The sequence below is a fragment of the Heloderma suspectum genome, chromosome 1 (genome assembly GCF_057233095.1).
Source record: "Heloderma suspectum isolate Gila_16-S chromosome 1, 16-S_ref, whole genome shotgun sequence".
Classification (NCBI taxonomy): Eukaryota; Metazoa; Chordata; class Lepidosauria; order Squamata; family Helodermatidae; genus Heloderma; species Heloderma suspectum.
Genome location: NC_139458.1, coordinates 261,508,548 through 261,528,516, shown reverse-complemented (window position 1 = coordinate 261,528,516; position 19,969 = coordinate 261,508,548). Strand labels below are relative to the sequence as shown.

Below are 19,969 nucleotides of genomic sequence, written 5' to 3'. Positions count from 1 at the left end.
GTGAGGCATGATGGGAGCTGTAGCCCAAAACATCTGGAGGGCCTCACGTTGCCCATCCTTGAACTACAGTCTACCTTTACCCCAGTCAAAAAACATTGATATTGCTTATTTCCTTTTGGCTGCATAAAACAGCCTGGAAAGAAATAATGACTAGGTGGACAATAACTTGAAGGAACAAAAATAAACATTTTGAAACAGAAAAAGTATTGCCTGCCAAATACTTTTAAAAAATTATAAACAAGTAAAAGGTTAGAAAGCTGGAGGAACTTTTATTTAAATGAAAAAGACCATAAAGAACTTAGGAAAATTAGAATTGTTCCTTGAAGCACTGGGGGGGGGATGTATTTTTACAATAAGTGGAATAAAAATATTGATATTGTGCTGTTTTGCCAGCAGTGAAATAAGCACTTTGTGAAGAATAAGTCTGTGCCACAGCAGTTAGAAGCTAGTAATGTTAAATAGAATTTTATATTCTTGTATATGCTGCCTTGATAAATTCTTTTAATCTTGGTTGCTGCCTATCCCATTCAATATTCTTTCAGCTAGTTTATGTGGTGCTGCAGGAAGTCTTCAAGTGTTACACTGAGCTCCTTGGAGGATAGGTGGGATACAAATGTAACAGACATTTATCTTTCTCATTATGGTTTGTATGGCATGTTTTTCCTCTTGGTGTTTGTAATATGGTACTGGAAGTTTTGAGGAAAACTCATCCTGTGAGGGGAAGGCAGGGTGACAAGGAGGGGGCAGGCGAGGAGAGAACATGAATGGATGCCTGGCTGGTTCCACTTCCAGTGTCACTTCCAGTGTGCTATGCCAGTTCTGTTGTGCCTCCATTGAAAACAATGAAGGTTCTTGGCCCATGGCCCATCAGAAATGACTGTTGCATTCCAGTTTTATGATTCTGGGGTTGCAGGAAATACTAACAGGAACAAAGCCTGAGCTAAAGTAGTTTAAGATGTTTTATTTGTCAACCTTAGAAGGGATATGACTTTTTAAAAGTGACCTTTTCAAAATGTTTACTTAGCCTAGTATGGCAATCAAACACCAGCTTTTGTAGCTCTGTGTAACAATTGGCTTCCTTGATTTTTCATCCTTGAATATCTGCAATTCTAGTGTATTGCTCATTTTAATAAATAGTATAACAGTGTAGACTAGGCTTGAGCGTTCAGTGTATAAACTGGTGCAGGCATGAGTTACAGATAGTGTGATGCATAGCACTTCACCATCTGAACTAGCTTCCCATTACTTTCCAAGCAACATTTGAAGGTGCAGTGCTTGACATAAGTCCATGATGGCTTGATACCTACACAGCCCAGAGATTGTAATTCACAAAGGAGGGAAGACCTTTGCTGAAATCGGTTTAGACCATTTTCCTGATTACTATCTATATATTAAGTTTAAACAATACAGGCATTTAAAAAGACATTCTTGGTGGACAATTGTGAAACTTCCTTTGCTTAGAAATCCAAAATCTCAGAAGTGCTTCACTGTTTTGGGCGGTGCTTAGCTGCAGGATAGTGTTAAGCAAAGTAGGGTAATTTTGATTTCCATCTGTACCTATTAGGGCTGCAACTTGATTAAAGAAATGTTAATCAACTAGCCATATGAGCTTGATTAATCTTCTAATCTATTGATTGACTTGCATGTGATTTAAAAATAATATTTCTAAAGCAAGAAACATTTTTTCTTTGTTTTTAGATGATGCATACATACTGTGTAGCAGACACAGAATCTTAGAAGAGACAAACCCCATGTGTGTAAGAGAAGGGAGAATGCCTCTTAAGATGGTGCTTGCCATCTCCAGCTATTATAACCACTTCCATTAAAAGTTATATATCTTAAAAGCTGCTGCCCAGTTAATCAGGGAAAACTTCTTATTTGATTAGATTTTTTAAAAAATCAATCTAACTTAGACTGCAATGTTACTGCTGAGTGCAATGGCAATTTTGGACTGGAAAATTTTCTGATGCCCTAGACCTAGAGATTGATTGAATTTAGCATGTTTATTTCATTTGTATTTAGTAAACAATGCTTTAAAAAAGTACCGCAAATTATTTTTTTGCCCTAATACACTACAAGTATTTGACCTGAAATATTTGAGGGGGGGAAATGAAAGCACACTTAATGTGGTTTAAATATTGCATTATGTAGACATTTTTATTGGAATACTTGCAGAAATGTAAAAATAATAACATGTACTTCCCTTGTTTACATTTAAGAAAAAAACAAAGATATTGAAAACTGTTAACGCACCAATACATTTTAACAACCCGAAGAACTATGCATGATAGGTTGACAACTATTCATCTATTTCAACAGAGTTCAACTGTCTTCCCCTGAGGTTGTTGGCGCAGCTTCATTTCCGCTGCCACTACCTATTAGTTCGATTTCGCACTAAGGACGCAATCCTATACATTTCCTACAACCTAGCATTGCCCAAGCTGGCTGGCGAATGCTGGGAGCTGTAGGACTTTTTTCTGTCTAAACATGAGTAGGATATAGTATAAAGGCACAATGTATTTCAGTGACATAACGGTATTCTCTCACATACCTGCTAGGGATAATCTCCTGGAAAATGTTAGTTGCAACTTCGAAACTGCCAAAATAATAGTGTCTTTGCAGTTGGCATCCATTCATTGTTAGTAATGAACTTATGAAATGGAAATTTTTCCATGGGAAAAATTAAGTGCTGGAAATTTTACTGGAAAATGCAGTACGTTGGGCTTCTGTGTGCCCCATAACTGCAGGAGGTGAAATATTTTGCAGTGCAGAATGGGACGTTATCTGGAAAGGCCATTCCATTTTTGTGGCACCGCCAAGAGGCCTCATTGCATATTATATCTCTTGTTTATTACCAAGTTATAAAACTTCTGTTCTGCTGAACTTTCCATTTTTAGCCTTGTTTTTGGCATTTAATCTTTTTTGGAGCGTTTTTATGATGTATGGTTTGGGCTTTGGTTACTTGGGGCTTTTAGCTACTTCCTACTTTTGTATGAGTTTACATTGCTGATTTTTAATTCTGCTATGTAATTTTTTTAAGCCTTTTACATTTCATTTTTTAAAGTGCCTGTTCAAATGGTATAGACATTTTTAAAATAAAAAACATAGAAGCTGACAAGGCAGTGTACTATAGAGATAGAGAATAAATAAATGAAACAAGCAACAATAAATGAAACAAGCAACAGACATATACAAACTGTCCTTATTTGTTTGAAATTTCCCATAAGTCATAATTCTGCTATAAATAGGACAGAATAATAGATGAGAGAGATGTTCAGGTCCCCAGGGACGCAGTTCATAACTTCCTTCAAAGGTATTAGAGAGATGTTCTTTTAAAGGCATTGTTTGAAATTTTGATGCAGTAAATAGTCATCTGAGTCAGGCATAAGGCAGATGACCATGATAACTTTCTAACTGTGGAAACTTTTAACTATATAGCAAAGTATAAGGAATACACTGTTATTAAATCCTGGAGTGCAGTTCTGTAAAATCTGGAGAGCTTTTTAAAATTACAAAATTATGTGTTACATATCTGTGTATCCATGATTATTTGAATTCATTATATTTGCAATCAAAGCTCCTGGCCCAACCCTTCAGTTAGAATAAATGTTCTAAAATAATACCAAAAATGACTATTTAAATTGAAAATGAGTATATCTACATCTATTCTTATGTCCTACGTTTTGTGAGTTTGATAATTACAGTAACTTTCAAACCCCCTAATAATCCAGCCATTATTAATGTGTTAAGGGAGCTTGTGCCAGTCCTCTTATAGCAACAAAATTAGTGATCAGTCCCAAATGTGCTTGTTTTAGCATGCCCCAGACAGATTCTAATAGAACTCTATGAGGGGCTCCCTTTGAAGACGGTTTGGAAGCTGCAGCTTGTGCAAAATGCAGCAGCCAGATTGTTAACAGGGACCAGAAGGTTCGAACATAAAATACCGACTCTGGCCTGCTTGCACTGGCTGCCTATGTACTTCCAAATTCAATTCAAGGTGCTGGTTTTAACCTATAAAGCCCTACACAGCTTGGGACTGCAATACCTGATGGCACACCTCTACTGAAATGAACCTACTCATATACTACATTCAGCATTTGAGGCCCTCCTCCGAGTGCCTCCTCCAAGGGAAGCTCAGAGGGCAGCAACAAGGGAGAGGACCTTCTCAGTGGTGGCCCCCCCATCTGTGGAACAAGCTCCTGATGAGGTCCGCCTGGCACCAACATTATTATCTTTTCAGCGCCAGGTTAAGACCTACCTCTTTTCCCAGGCATTTGGCAGCACATGATGAGTTTTAATTGGTCCTGGATGTGTCTTTAGTTATGTCTAATAGTTCAGTGTTGTTTTTAATTATATGTTGTTTGTGTATATTGTTTGTGTGCATTTATGTGCTTTTTTGTAAGTGGCTTTTAAAATTTTTATATTGTATTTAATGTTTTAATTTTTGTAAACCGCCCAGAGAAGTTCAGCTATGGGGTGGTATAGAAATGCAATAAATAATAAAATAATAATAATTGTCAAAGGATCAAATCATAAGTGATATCGGTTTATAATAATCATTATGTTCAGCACTGAGCAGACCATCCCAGACTCATTTTTGATACAATGGCAGCTGTGGAATAGAGGCCTCCCCCTCTGATGGTATCCCTAGAAATGGAGAAGGCCTTCAATGGGTTCCACTGGAAATTCCTTAGAAAATTTGGGAACTTGTGGAATCTGTCTAATAGGTAAATATATTATTCATGCAATGGAAATAAATGCTTTCCCAGTGAGATGTAGCATCAGGCAAGAGTGCTACATTTTCAGTCTCCTCTTTCATATGTATTTTTCTTGAACTGCTCATTTGTGCCCTCAGATAATTTGTCTCATCAGAACATTGGGTATTCAGGTAGGTAGCTAGGAAGTTAGATTGGTCTGTTAAACAAATGCCCTGAGATCATTAGCAAATCTAGAACTGATAGTGCCCAATTTTGTTGCCATGCACATATGATTCATGTGCTGAAAGCTCTGCACTGGCTGCCACTTGGCTACTGAGCCATGTCCAAGGTGTTACTGTTGGTTTATAAGGCCCTACGAGCTCAGGACCAGATTATCTGAGAGACCACCCTTTCCTGTATAGGCTGCCCCAGTCTCTGTATGCTGAGAGGGAGGCCTTACTTACCATACCATGGCCTATTGGGGTTTGTTTGGCTGTGGGGCAAGGATTGCCTTCTCAATTGTAGTGCCCACCATGTGGAATGATCTCCCTATTGAGATGAGGCGGACTTCTAGTGTGAGTGTTTCTGCTGGCAACTGAAGACACATTTGTTTGCCCTGGCATTTCCCTGACTATTAGCATTTCCAGCTACCTCTAGTTTTTTAACGAGGTGTTGTTTTACCACTGATTTATTGTTTTAATGATTGGTTTTATTGTATTTTTATCATGATGTTATCTTGTAAACTGCACTGGGTTTTTAAGAAAAACAAACGAAAAGTGGTATAGAAATTCCCTGAAATGAATAAGATACATGCATTTGAATCCCACTGAAATGCATTCACTGTACTTACATTTAACCAAATGCCCTCTACTGTGCTAGAAAGAAGATACTGGAATATTTCTTATAATGTATTACTTTGTGTCTGAGGTAATGGAGAGGTTGAGGACATTGTGCATTATTGGTTTAGCTGTTCAGTAACTAAATGTGTGGGAAATAAACTTCATCCTCAGCTGTTGGAAAGTTGTGATAATTGGTGGTCAGATTCTTATTTTTATTTTTAAGATCTGTTTATTTTACTGGCCACTGAAAATAATTGGGTTGACCATTGATTTCCCTAAGGCTGAAATAAAACTAAAAGTGCAGTGAAAATGAAGCCATTATCCATACTGAAAATATACTGGACGTCTTCTTTGAACCAAATTAATTCTGCAAATCCAAGTTATCTGATTAATATACACTTGCATAATCTGCATACATCATTCTGAACCTCTGTGTGTGTGTGTGTGTGTGTGTGTGTGTGTGTGTGTGTTTTCACAAGTTGTTTGGGTAGCATTAAAATTATTGAGGAGGGCATAGTTTGGTAGGTAACATGACTGAAGAGATGGGATGCAAGAGGCAGCAAATAATAGCATGTGAAACCTTGAGCAACATGGAATAAATGTTCACATGTGCAAAAGTGTTTCCAGGCTGATATTTGTAAAGTTTAGAGCCAAAGAGAGCAATGCTATGGTTCTGGGAGAGCATCCCAGGGACCATAGGATTTTTTTGGAGTCCCCACTCTGAGGCCATAGACACTGCCACAATCTCAGAAGGGGGACTCCAGAATCTGACCCCTCCCCCTGTCCCCTCACAACTGCTGTGGAAAAAACTCCACTGGCTGCTTTCCGAGGTTGCAAAAGCAGCCTCAGAGGACCTTGGAGAAGCCTGAAAGGGGCCATTCTGGTGGGTGTGGAGGGGAGAGTAGAGGCCAGGATACGATGTTTCTGATGGCCTCTCCAGCCCCAGTCCTGCCCCCAGCAGTGCAACTATTCTAGACAGGCTCAGAAGCCCATCTAGAGGAGAACATACAAACAGGAAGACAGAGAGGTGAAAATCGCCTCTGTCGCACAGCTCCTGCCCTGCTAGCAGCAGCCTGGCAGGGCACTGGATACTCGGAAGCCTCTGAGATCGAAGGCTTCTGTCTCACAAAGGCATAGTTCCATAGGCTGGTAACTGCAACAGAGTTTTCTTATAGATGAAGATGCAATCAACCCTGTAAAGAAATTGGCAAATAGAACTTGAATTACACTTTATGCTTTGAAGTGAAACTCTTGTTTATTTTCAGAATAAACACTAAATTCCAGCATTTCTGGTGTTGTTGAAGGCTCTTTCTAGGCATATAGCCACTTACAATGACAGGCAGCCTCCAAATCCTGTCGCTACACTTTGCTTGCCCTGTTGCCAAGTTTCAGTGCTTGAAGTTGTACTATTATCGAGTCATGTCTTCATTTGGCAAAACTTTATAGACACAACATCATTAACTACGCTACATATTTTTGCAATATTTACTCCTCTTCCACACTTTTTTCCAAGGTAGTAAATCATCATTTCTTTAATCTCCCCCTGGCTGTGTGAAAAACAGGAATTTATGTAACCGGCACTCTGCTGCAAACCTTTTCCTGTTTGGAACTTTTGTTGTTTTTGGCAGAATTTGGAGATGGCTTAGCTACTCCAAGAGTGACCTTGAATGTCCTTAGTGCAAGAATACTAGATTGTAACTTTCTGATGACTAAGGAAGTCTGTAGCTTCTGTAAAATACTAAACACTTCCATGCGTGGATGGATTAAAAGTTCCATACAGATGTGTGTGTGCACAAGATAACGCTTGTTTCCATCATAAATACTAAACCTTATGGCTGGGGTAAGATAGGATATATGATGTTTACAAAACATTTTAAAACAGTACTACTTATTTATTTTTAATCAGTGTGTTTTACAGAACAGTTTTTTGTGACTCTTTTGGGGGCAGAATATTATTTGCCTTTATTTTGAGTAAGCGACCAAGACAGACAGAATGTCACATTTCTCTGGGTTTTCCAGGCCATGTGTATTTCCCGACTGAATATTCTAAGAGAGCCAGACATGCAGAGCAATTATATGTAACTAAAGCACATATTTGCCTCATTCGCATATAAAGCACTGTGTGTGCATGTGTTGTGCGTGTGTGGGTGGGGTGGGGGTCTACCTCTCACACAAAAAGGGGCATGTGGGGGAGGGAGGTGAAATCTGATCCCTCTCCCTTCCTCACCCCCCTGTGCTCTGCTGCTTTAAGCCTTTTCCTCAGCCCACCTCCAGCACCAGAAGTGTACTGGAGAAAACAGCGGAGCATAGTGCGGTAAGGTGGGCAAGGGGTCAAGTTTCACCCTTCTTCCTTATGTGCTCCATTTTACATGAGACTTAGAGCCCCCACCCCCACTTTATATGCAAACAGGAAAACACATACTTAAGATACAAGTCCTCATCTGGTTTGGCTTTTAACCTGTGTGTTTGCAGTTTGCAGTATGGGTGCTTCTAGGTGAGACTTTTATTGCTCTATCACCCAGCCTCATTCATAGAATTTTGGGGGGGCCAGACGTCCTCTTTTACTCATAGCTCTGTTGTGTTTTCCAATCACTTTTTTCATCTTTTTTCTCACCACGGAAAATCTGTTAAGTAAGAAAAGACCAAATAGATGCACAGTGCCTTCAGATTGTTAGCACTAGGACTATGTGGAAGTACCCTATGTGCATTGAGCAGGGGGTTGGACTCGATGGTCTTGTAGGCCCCTTCCAACCCTACTATTCTATGATTCTATGAAACCAGGGGAGTTTGTAACATAAGGCTCCATCTGCAGAAATGGCACCAGTGACTTATAGGGCTTTGGTACAAGACTTTTATTGTGCAATTGCATTGCCTCATTCACAGAATTTTATGGAGAGTCCAGGCAATTTGTAGTCCTCCTGTCTTTTCCCACTCTTTCCTCCATCTTTTTTCTTACCAGAAACAAATATGTTAAGGAAGATAAGATGGAATAGCTGCATGATACTTTTTGATTGGTAGCGCTAGGAGCTGTTCATTTAGAAGCATCCTTAGTAGAATTTACAGAGTTGGCAAAATAATACCTTTTGTTTGGAACAACAAATATTCATGCTTTCAAGTTCCACAGAACTCTGTTTCATGTTAAACATTTTAAAGTAGGTATGAATGTTTGTTTCTGAATGAGGGCATGGTGTTAAGCTTGTTACACTTTTAAGATGGGTATGGGGAAATTCCTGCTGATTTAATTGTGTCAAGGTCATAGATCTATCCTGCAACAATGAAGCAATGGAGGAGCTCCTTTAGGAAAATTAGCAGTTAGCTACATTTGTTTCTGGTACTGATTGGAACTCACCAATCTCTTTTAAGGCAGATAACAGAAGTAAAGCCAGAAAAACTTGCTTCTCTTTATATTAGCAAAGCAGGATATTTAACACCTCCCCCCCCCAAAAAATAGGACTTTATTCAAGAAGTAGCCAGCAAATCAGAAAATTACTTAGTGGTTTGACCCACCTTCCTAATGACTAAACATACATCTCAAAAGATGCAGCCAGTTTGAACCAGTTAGTCTATTATAACATTTTTGGATGTATATTGGGAAGATTAGCGTAATCAGGCATCCCAGCATGGTGTCATTTTACCAGATGCTCTAGGAGGCAGTGTTGAGCTACATCAGAATGCAGGGGTGTCACAGGCCTTTAGTACAAAACAAAGAGGACGGTATCCAATACTCTTGCTGCGCCTCCACTCGTTCTTTTGCACCTGCAGGATCAACCGCTAGCACAACAGAAAGCTAGCACTTCCTAAAGCAACTGTAAAAATAAGCAGAATTTCATTTCTGGTTGCTTCAGCATCTGCAGCTCCCTGTTGCACTAGCGATGGGTCCTGCTAGCACACAGAGAGCATTGGATACTGCCCAGAGGCTCACCTCCTTGAACCTTGATGGGAGGTGAGGAGCAAATTACAGCAGTGTTCTGTGCTGTCTACATATGCTGTTCAGAATATAATTCAAATGATTCCTTTAGCTTTGAAAGCACCTACTAGTTTGGGTCCAGTATACCTCCTTTTCTGTGCCCCATTGAATCTCTAAAATCAACAAAGAGCACCAGCCCTATAATTAACAAAGAATAATGAAATCAATATGCTAAGAAGTTGGCAACCTAACAAGCTAATTGCTACTAGAATACAGGATCGAGCAAAACCCCCTAAAAGCTATAAATTTATTACATAACTGAGATGGAAAACAGGCACATTTAAAAACAACTGATTACTTTGGGTGGAGAGGGACAGCTGACAACTCAAAGCACATCTCTTGAACCTTTCAGAAGCAGCAAGCAAAGAATAGATGAAATCACATATGGATGGTGGACCTTGCACAAAATGCGAAGCAGCCCTTATAAATTTAGTACTCTGTCAGAATGATACTGCAAAAAAGCACAGCCTTTTATTTGAAGATTTGGCTATCATTCTCCCATTATTCTCATTGTTTTTGCTCAGACTTGAACTTGAGAATTTGTCAGAGGGCTCCATCACATGGGTAGAGAATTCCACATCAATACCAGTGCGTCCCCCATCTGGTATCCTTGTGGGATTGGCTCGTTCTCTTCAGATGGCTGTCCTCATCGTGTAATTTTTTGTTTTCTTCCTTTTCATGGGGGTGGTGATGCCACTTGGAGACATCACCACCTTTCCGTGAAGAACCATTGCACATGCTGGGAGGCATTGCGATAATTCCTCCTGGGTTCCTGCCCCTTTCCTTCACCTCGCATGTTACCGGTGGCTGGGCTATGACTGACATACAGACAGCCTCCCCCCGCCCACCGCCCATGCTTCCCCATCCTCCCATTCCGTGTTTTGCCAATGCCTCTGCCTTTTACTCAACCTCCGGGAATGCAGTTCATGGGGGCATTCCAGCAGGCTGGGCGTGCCGGGCCGATTTTCCTCTCTACGGTGGAATGTGCATCAGGGCATGCTAGTGAAATGCTGCTTTGTCACTCTACTGCCTTGTTCTGAGGACTGCAGGATGAAAATGGTGAGGACCCGAAATGGCGCAGTACTCCTGTTGCCTGGACTGGGAAAATACCACTTTTTTTCCATTTGAGGATAACATGGGATAGGCAGGGGGGAATGGTGGGATAATGACTGGAGGATGACGACGTCATGTGTTGGACCCACAAACTTCTGTGAGTTGCCCAATCATAAATGTGCAATAAACTGCAGGTGTAGAGATGCCCAGAGAACAGCAAGTTATCTTAATACCAGTGTATTTTCTTTAAAGAGTGGGATTCTGTCCAACTTCAGTGTGTAGTATCAGTTTCAATAAGCAGTCTTGGAAAATGTTGAAGATCCATAACCTTTATGAAATTTTTTCACATTGGTCACACACAGTAGTATTTATAATTTTTGCCAATACGTGCGTATTAAGCAAGATAAGCTTAAACAATGTATTGGACATAAAGAAAGATTAATATTTGGCCAGACATTGTAGAGCTGCATCCATTAACTGGTCACTGTAATCAACTGAAACTTTAGCTGATTTATTTGATTGCAGACCATTTTAAATATTAGGTAAAATGGTGGAACTGCAAATTGGGGAGGTTGGTGGGGGGCGGTGTGAGCTAAGGCTGTTTGGTTTCATTTATGGTGTTTATAATAAGGAATGCATAAGGTCTTAAAGACGGCCTTTCCTTTTAACAACAAGTGATAGTTTTTGTTAAATAAAAATGGTTTTTTAATTGAGCTGAGGTGTTGGTGCTTTCACTCACACTATATGTTTTATGGCAGGTTTTTTGGGGGGAGGGGTATTTACTCTGAAATCCAACATTTATTATTGGTTACTTGTACATTACTATGATGTATTCCAAACCATGGATTGGAAAACTAACATCTGACATAAAATAATTTTCCAATTTATCAGGTGGAATAAAAATGAGGTTGTTTATATGTTTATTAATTGCTCTGAGAACAACTTGTGACAACTGGACCAATGTTATAATTGGATTATGGGGGAGGGGCAGGTTGTAGTAGTTTGGGGGTTAGGTTTCAAGACCAATACAGCATAAAAATAGCCTCTTTCTGTCTTGGATTTTACTTAGGTTTCATAGAATCTTTAAAAGGTAAATAATAGGTAATAAATAAAGTTTTTTAAAAGTCATATTGGCAAATCTCTACCTTACTGGAGCCAGGCACAAATAAACTGTAATAAGTAGTTAGCATTCCAATCTCAAGGACATACAGAAACAGCCACGACGAGATCCCAGTACATTTTTATATCCATAGGATGACTTACATTTGAAACTAGGCACAATAGTGATATTGAAATTCTTTTCTCATTTTTCTTAAACAAAAGAAGGAAATGAGTGAAATAATGCATTGGAAAATGAGATTCTTTTGTTAGTGATGATGCATTTGATGGAATGGCTTGTCTGTTTAGGGTAAATAACTGGTTTATGGGGATAAGTGAAATATTGCATTGGGAAATGAGGTTGTTTCTATAGCTATTATGCATATGATGGAATGGGCTGTCTGTTTAGGATAAATAACTGGGATAGAGCAACAGTATTTTTCTTACTCCCTGTTTTCTTTTTCAGAATTCAATCCGTCACAACCTGTCATTGCACAGCAAGTTTATTAGAGTACAGAATGAAGGAACGGGAAAAAGCTCTTGGTGGATGCTCAACCCAGAAGGAGGCAAAAGTGGCAAGTCTCCCAGGAGAAGGGCTGCATCCATGGACAATAGCAGCAAGTTTGCAAAAAGCAGAGGTAGAGCTGCAAAGAAAAAAGCAGCTCTTCAAGCGGGTCAAGACGGAAATGGTGACAGTCCAGGTGCACAGTTCTCAAAATGGCCTGCAAGCCCCAGCTCTCACAGTAATGATGACTTCGATAATAATTGGAGTACCTTTAGATCTAGAGCCAGTTCTAATGCTAGTACAATCCTGTCAGAACAAGATGACCTTGAAGAAGGGGATGTACACTCCATGGTCTACCCTCCATCAACAACCAAAATGGCTTCAACTCTGCCCAGCCTTTCTGAGATGAGCAGTTCAGAAAACATGGAAAACCTGTTGGATAACCTCAATCTTTTATCCCCTAACACATCTTTGACTGGATCAACTCAGTCTCCACCCACTACCATGATGCAGCAATCTCCCTGTTATTCATACACTTCATCCAACACAAGTATAGGTTCACCAAATGCAGACTACAGGAAATACAGTTATGCCCAGCCTAGCATGAGCTCCTTGTCGCAGATACCTATGCAAGCTATTCAAGACAGTAAATCGAGCTATGGAAACATTAGTCAATATAACTGCCATGTAGGACTTCTGAAGGAGCTGCTTACTTCTGATTCACCACCGCACAATGATATCTTGGCATCTGTAGATACTCATGTTTCCCAGCCTAGTGGCCGAGTGCTGGGGCAAAATGTATTAATGGCCACTAACTCTGCAATATCCCCATATGGCAACCAACAGTCCCAGAACAAAATCATTGCCCCTGGTCCCCACCCACACCAAGGACATGTCCAACCAACCTCAGTCGTAAACAGCCATACCTTGTCTCTCACTCTAAGCACTGTGTCTCATGCTTCAGGTTTAAATCGTTCATCCACAGCAAAAACCTCAGTACAAGTGCCTATGAGCCACCCAATGCAGATGAACAGCACAAACCCTTACACCACTGTGAACAGCTGTAATGGTTATGGAAGAGTGGGAATTGTCTCTTTCCATCAGGAGAAGCTCCCTAGTGACTTAGATGATATGTTTATTGAACGATTGGACTGTGATATGGAGTCAATAATTCGTAATGACCTCATGGATGGGGAAACATTAGATTTTAACTTTGACAGTGTGTTGCCTAACCAAAGTTTGTCGCATGGTGTTAAGACAACAACACACAGCTGGGTGTCGGGATAAGTCTAGAAGGTTAGTTTCCTGTGTTTTATTACTTACACATATGCAATCAGTTTCTCCACTTAAAAGAATACTCCTGTGCCTGCCTTTAGCAGTTATGCGGCAGAGCAAAATTCACCAGGTATGGCTTCTTCCATCATAATGTAGCATTAAGCAGAGAAGCTGAGCATATAAAACCCTTCCCTGTTGTGAAGTTATTAGACCCAAAAGTGCCTGTGAAAGCCAGATGTTAGCAATGTAAAAGGAATATCCCCACTAGAAGGAAATTGGACAAAGGAGGGAGAAGGAAATGAAGGTATTACACACCAAAGATTGTAAGCAAATATCATTACATTGTTTGTTTGTATTATTAGGGCCAAGTTCTAGAAGGGAAAGTTTCAACAATAACTTTGCCTTGTTGTTGAAAGATGAGATATAAATCCTTAAAATAAAGAGAAGTATTTTTGAATGGAAATAAGAGAGGAAAATTCTGGCTTCTAGTATTAGCTTCCAGATAGAAAGAAGATTCAGGCTGCAATCCTATATACACTTACCTGGGAGTAAGTCCCATTGAACTCAGTTGGGCTTACTTCTGAATAGACATGCATGAGATCTAGGCATACTTTGATTACAAAATTACCACAATGACTTGCTCTTCATTTTCAACTTTTTGAAATTAACAAATTAGAAGGGATGGAATGGTCTGTGTACACTCTTTTTTATGCTGTAAATCTACCATGTCTGGTATCTTGGGTCAAAGCTTTCATTTTGAAAGTGTCCAGGACATAAGCTGCACTGTGTGAGGTTCATCACTATGCCAAAGAAGGCAGTTCTTCAAAGGGCATCAAATAGTCATCAGATAACAAAATGTCATGTGATTCAACTTAAATTTTTACCCTTAAAATTTGCTGAGAAACTACGGAAAGAGTGAACTACATAAATGACTCTGAGGTATGATCTGCCCCCACATTCTCAATGAAGGATTGCAAATGTTAGATCCAAGCCATCGTGATTGTTTTATAAATGTACTTTTTGTTCCAAGGTATAACATGTGAAATGTCAGTTGGCTTGAAGAGGGTTTTGATAATTGCATCAGCTATTGTACAGGAAATAAAAGTTTGCAATCAGTGTGATTGCAGTCATCTAGTAAACTAGTCTCCCTAGAAATGGTCCTCTCTGAATAAGTGGTGGGAAAGATTGAGAAATCGTACAACAATTCATTCAATATGGATTTGCCAATATTATTATTTTTTAATTGGCTTGCATTGATAAAACATTGATGCGCTTCCTAAAGAGATGGAATCTTTCATTCTTGGCTCTCTTAGGTATTTGGATACCACTGTATGCATAACATTGTATCTTGCAGTCTTGAATATTTGTGTTTGCTTTCTGTCATTGTGTGTTTTCTTTCTGTTATCCTAGGCTACAGTTTAAAGTACTTCAAACATCTCTGACTGCAGGAACTGAGCAAGGGAGTCCAAAGATGTCCTTCATCCTTTTTGCATTTTCTTCTGTAATGTTTTTTTTTTTCTCTTGCCAGACTTGGCAGCAGATAGATTTTTCCTGTACATGATGTTTGTGAGATACTTGCAGGTTATTTGCTGCTGTAAGTAAGGAATGTGCCATTGGAAGTGTCTTTATTTGGAAGTGCCAAACTCAACACAATGTCATAGAAAAGCAGAAAACATTTGTGCATCATGTTGTGCATTGACTGCACAAAGTATAAGATGTAGAAGTAAAATGGTTTCTTTAGGAATATATTAGATCCAAGAAAAGGTTAAAACTGTTAATACTGTGGTAGTTTTAAACCTTCATTCACTTCTGATCCAATTTATCTTTTGATCAGCTAAACTCATGAAGAACTGTGGACACTGCCTTAAGTGTATTACAATTGCTGTACATTTTGTATGAGAACATCATTGAATAAGATCTAACCAATGTTGTTGGCCATTTAGACTTCCGCATCAGAGAGCAGTTTGAAAGCTTTGTCATCTATGTTTTTGATCATGTAGTACAGTTATTGTGGGGCTGACTTCTAGATTGACTGATTGATTTTATTGATCAACTTAAATTTTATAATAGGCATATAGCTATTTTTATTATCTCTACATTGTTATACAAGCTCCTTAAAACATTTGCAGAATCCAAGATACTTAACAACATTCGTAACATTTTGTATACAGTATTTTAATAAGATTAAGGGGAGAGAATTTATATTGGCACTCTTTAGATTTCTAAAGAGAAGCCTTCTAAATGTAAAATCATTGTGTGTGTGTTTTTCCTGGCACGAGGGTGATCTGTAGGTGTATACATACAGATAACTTATCTTACTATATTAACACTGACTACCCCAAAGTGTTAAGTGTTGTTAAATGGTATGTACAGATCTTCATCTTCATATTTATTTTTATGAATGTTTCATCAAATTTGTTACCCCAAGGACAAGAACGTCTCAGTTTCTTACCATTCTCATTACTGATCCATTTTTGTTTCACTTGTTCTGAATTATAGGGTTTCCCATTTCTTTTTTTTTTTAATGCCTTCTATTTTCTTTTAAAGATATTCAGAGAGCTAGAGTCTGCTTTATGCTACATTATGGTATAAGAATATATTTGTCAGGAATGAACCTGAGTCACAAGCTGTGTGGTCTAGTTACATAAATAACAATAGTTTTAGTTGGTGTTTAGTGACCTATTCCTTCAAAAACTTACATGTTCAAGAGGAGCCTCAGTTTTGTGCTCTTTTTGAAGAGTTTTATAACAGCAGCCTTACAACATGTAAGTTAATAACTATGTATAATATCGAAGTTGCAAGCTATAATTTTGGTAGCTTCTTAACATACTCACTTCACTGGGCATCATCCATCTTTACTTTCCCCCATCTTCAAAATCCAGGTATAGAGATACTAACTGTAAGAATAGCTGGACAATAGAATTATTTGTTGGGAAGTTGTGGGATCCTCATGCTTAGATGTTTTTAAGAGGAACGGATGAGCATCTCTCATGGGTGGTTTTAATGGAGGGTAGGTTAGGGCAAGGATGGAGAACCTCATGCCCGGAGGCCAAATCCAGCACTCCTGGGGTCCCAGTCCAGCCCTCCAGGGTTTCCCAGATGGCTGTGCCCTCTTCCCCCCAATGGTGGGGGTTCTGGGCTTTTGTGCCATTTTTTCCCCCATTCTAGAAGGTTGAGATGCCTCTCCTAAGGCTTAGTCACTGGCAGTAGGAGCTTTAAGCAACTACATACTGGTATTTTTGTGTTTTGGTCCTGCCACTTTTGCCTTCAGCCCCGCCCACCACTGGAATGCGGACCCTGAGAGCTTCTCTGAAATTGAATTCGGCCCTTGGGCTGAAAGAGGCTCTGCACCCCTGGGTTAGGGCATAGCCCCTGAGGCACCTTCCAATATGTTCACCCTTTTGTAGGCAGTCAGAAGCTCCTTTTGGCCAGGCAGCACATGTTTGCTGCCTTATGCCTCTCCTCCTCTCTCCCAAGTTGCTCCAGTAGCTTAGCTTCCCCTCCCCCCACAAATCATTTAATATATCATGTGCCCCAGCTAGGGTGGGGGGCAGAGGGAAACTAAAGAAAAGAGGTGTGGCTGTTGGAGCCAGCAAGGTATGTTTTGAAGTCCCTGTGCTCAGTTATATTTTCATGCATTGCATCCCAGTGCGCAGCTGTATTTTACCTACTATTAGCATATCAGTAGTAGCAGAATAGCCACTCTAAACATATTAAGACACTCAGACAATGTTCTGAAACTTCTACCATGTAATCCTGGGAACCATTTTTAAATGCTCCCCTATGTTTAATAAAACAAACGCGCACACAAAAGCTCCCAACAAATAGGATATTGATACCATCTGCCCAGGTGTGAAGAAACCCCTACTCTCTTTGGACACTGACAACTTCTGTTACCTGGGCCTGGTGCTCAATAACACACTTCTAGGGCAAGAGGACCTAGAATATAATAAAGGTGGTAGGATGAAACAAAAGTTACGTGACAGTTGATAAAATATGCTTTTACATAGACCTTAATTTCTGTAGTATTTTAGTTTTAAAAAATGTAAATGATGGCTTTGTGAAATGTGCAGAGTGTTTACCAAACAGCCTTGTCTTTGGCTTTTTCCTCCCCTCTCTTGGTCTCTGAGAAGTGTATTCTACAATAGAACTGTTCCAATTTAATGTATTGTTTCTACTGTATGTTGTATTAATAGTTGCATTAAGGAGACCTCTGCTTTGATAAACTGACAAGTTGCATAAATTGGTAAGCTAATGTATTGTTGAATGCTGACAACTCAATAGAACATCCCTAAAGAAGAGAAGAAAATATGATTAAGGTGGACCAGTTCTTTTAATAGTCTTACAGTGCAATTCTGTGCATGTTTGCTCAGAAGTAACCCCCACCGTATTTAGTGGGGCTTACTCCTAGTAAGTGTGTTTTAGGATTGCAACCTTAAGTTTGCACTTGTTCAACTGGATCGGTGTTAACTGGATCGGTGTTGCTATTTTATTTTATTTTTAAGATTTTAAATTCACATGAAATTTTCAAGCTTGTTAATTTATAACTAATTTTTAAATAAGATGACCTTTTTTGTATTTTATAATTACTAAAAGTAATGCTGTGGTTCATGCAAGCAAAGAAATGTTACTGCATTAAAAGTCCTTTATGGAGGGGATCTCCCTCTTTTCATGCCCCCCACTTTCTACCCAAGCAGCACTACTGACATGCAAATATTTTACATGTCATTTGTGTGAATTGTAAGAACATGGTGGTGCCACTGCTGTACACTTCAGACTATCGTTTGGATATTTGTGGAAAAGTGCCTGATGTTTTCCAAACATAAAATAATGGTTTGTATAAAGCCATACATGTATATACATTGCTTTAATGGTGTTGTCTTTCATATGATTATTTGTATGCTGATAAAGGATTCTGTTTATTTGTTACTATTTGTAATCATTCAAATAATTGTGTAAAGGGCTTTAACTCTTTCTAATTTGTCTTTACAGTAATCCTGTGAGGTAGGTTATTTTTTTTTTTGTATGGTGCCTTGGGCATTTTTTTATTGGAAAAGTGACCTAATATATTTTATAAATAAATAGATAATTAATATTTCCATTTTATATATGGGGAGCTGAGACTAAGAATGAGTGACTTTCCAAAGGCTATCCAGTAAGTCCATGGCTGAGCTCAGATCTCCCAGCTCTAAATCCAATAATGCATTCAGTGAACCACATGTGGAATTGTTTGCGTTCCTTTTCCTCTAATGCTTCTTGACACTCCTTTCCATGTGAACATGTGCGGGTGTGAGACTTTCTGCCCTAAAGCAAAGATCTGGAAATCTGTAGAACTCCAAATTGTACAACAGCAGTATAACTGTGCCACTGTCATAGTGTATTCCAAGTGTGGAATTCGGATTTGTGTTGTATTTTGGTGCCCTTATTCCGAAATACTCCACCACTTGAGCCAACAGGAATCATTATTGGACTTGGAAAAATGAAATCACTAAAAAGGAGACTCGACCCAGTTCAGATGCAGTGGGTTGCTCCCTGAAATGTTGGTTTGCACATGAACAGACAACAACCTTGAGCCCCTTCCTGTCCTCTTGTGCACTCTCCTGCAAAGAAGACCTCCTAATTTTAAAGCACAGTTTCCCATGATGTCTGAACTAGGAAACTGTGGTTTAAGGACTGTCTATAAACCATGATCTATTAAACTGTGGTTTAAGAAACTGGGCAGTCTCCTCTTTAGCTGACTTGCTAGTTATCCTAAGATTCCAGATTCTGCTCTTCATTAGAGCTTTGTGCCAGTATTCATGGTGGAGTACTTGGAAAGGAAGCTGGGATGAAGCGTGCTTGGATGATTTCACAGTGCTCCTCATTTAGTGTTTTACAAAGATACTACAAGTACTTGCAGTGGCGTGGCAAGCACAACTGGGCAGAGACACAAGCAGCACTTACCAACGTGCAATCTGTGTGATGGGGAACTATTATGAGTAATGAAAGCATGTAATGGTGTTCCTTGATGACTTGAAATCTGAGAAGAACCTGTTGGCTTAATTTAAATGTATTTATTTGGGTATTCCTTGAGCTCAAGGCAGCTTGGAAACAACACAAATCCAACAGTTTATTAAAAAATATAAACATATTCAAACATGTATATAACACACCACAGAAGAAGTGCTGATTCCAAAAAGCCAACTTAAAAAAGAAAAGACAATGTGCCTTCCTTTAAAAATCTAAGGTGTGCACCTTCTTGGGCTGTTCATTCCACAACTTCAAAGCAACACTGGAAAATGTCGTACTCCTTCCTTCCTGCAAGTGACAGGGTTCAGAGAGGTATTCTCTGTGAAGTGCATGTTCCAGTCTGCAGTTTTGAAAGTCAAAACCAGCACCTTGAATTGGGTCTGAAAAAGCCAGTGCAGTTGCTGTAATTGTGCTTTCATATTTGTGCTTCCCCACATTCTTAGAGAATGGGTGAGGCATTCTGCACTGGATGAAGCTTCGAAACAGTCTCCAAGTGCAGCCCTATGTGGTGTGTGTTCCAGTAGTC

The 19,969-nt window shown here is 39.3% G+C and overlaps 1 protein-coding gene across 2 annotated transcripts in view; it reads left to right on the top strand.

Annotated features, from left to right (window-relative positions):
* Positions 1-18,294, top strand: part of FOXO1 (forkhead box O1) — a 54,590-nt gene extending 36,296 nt beyond the window's left edge. The window contains exons 2-3 of one of the 2 annotated variants that reach the window (XM_084826248.1): positions 12,121-13,455; positions 14,845-18,294. In XM_084826248.1, coding sequence (XP_084682374.1) covers positions 12,121-13,446 — 1,326 coding nt within the window. In that variant the 3' untranslated portion in view covers positions 13,447-13,455; positions 14,845-18,294. Of the gene's footprint in view, positions 1-12,120 lie in introns of both variants that reach the window. The other variant, XM_084826257.1, reaches the window with a different exon arrangement.
* Positions 18,295-19,969: the final 1,675 nt, after the last annotated feature.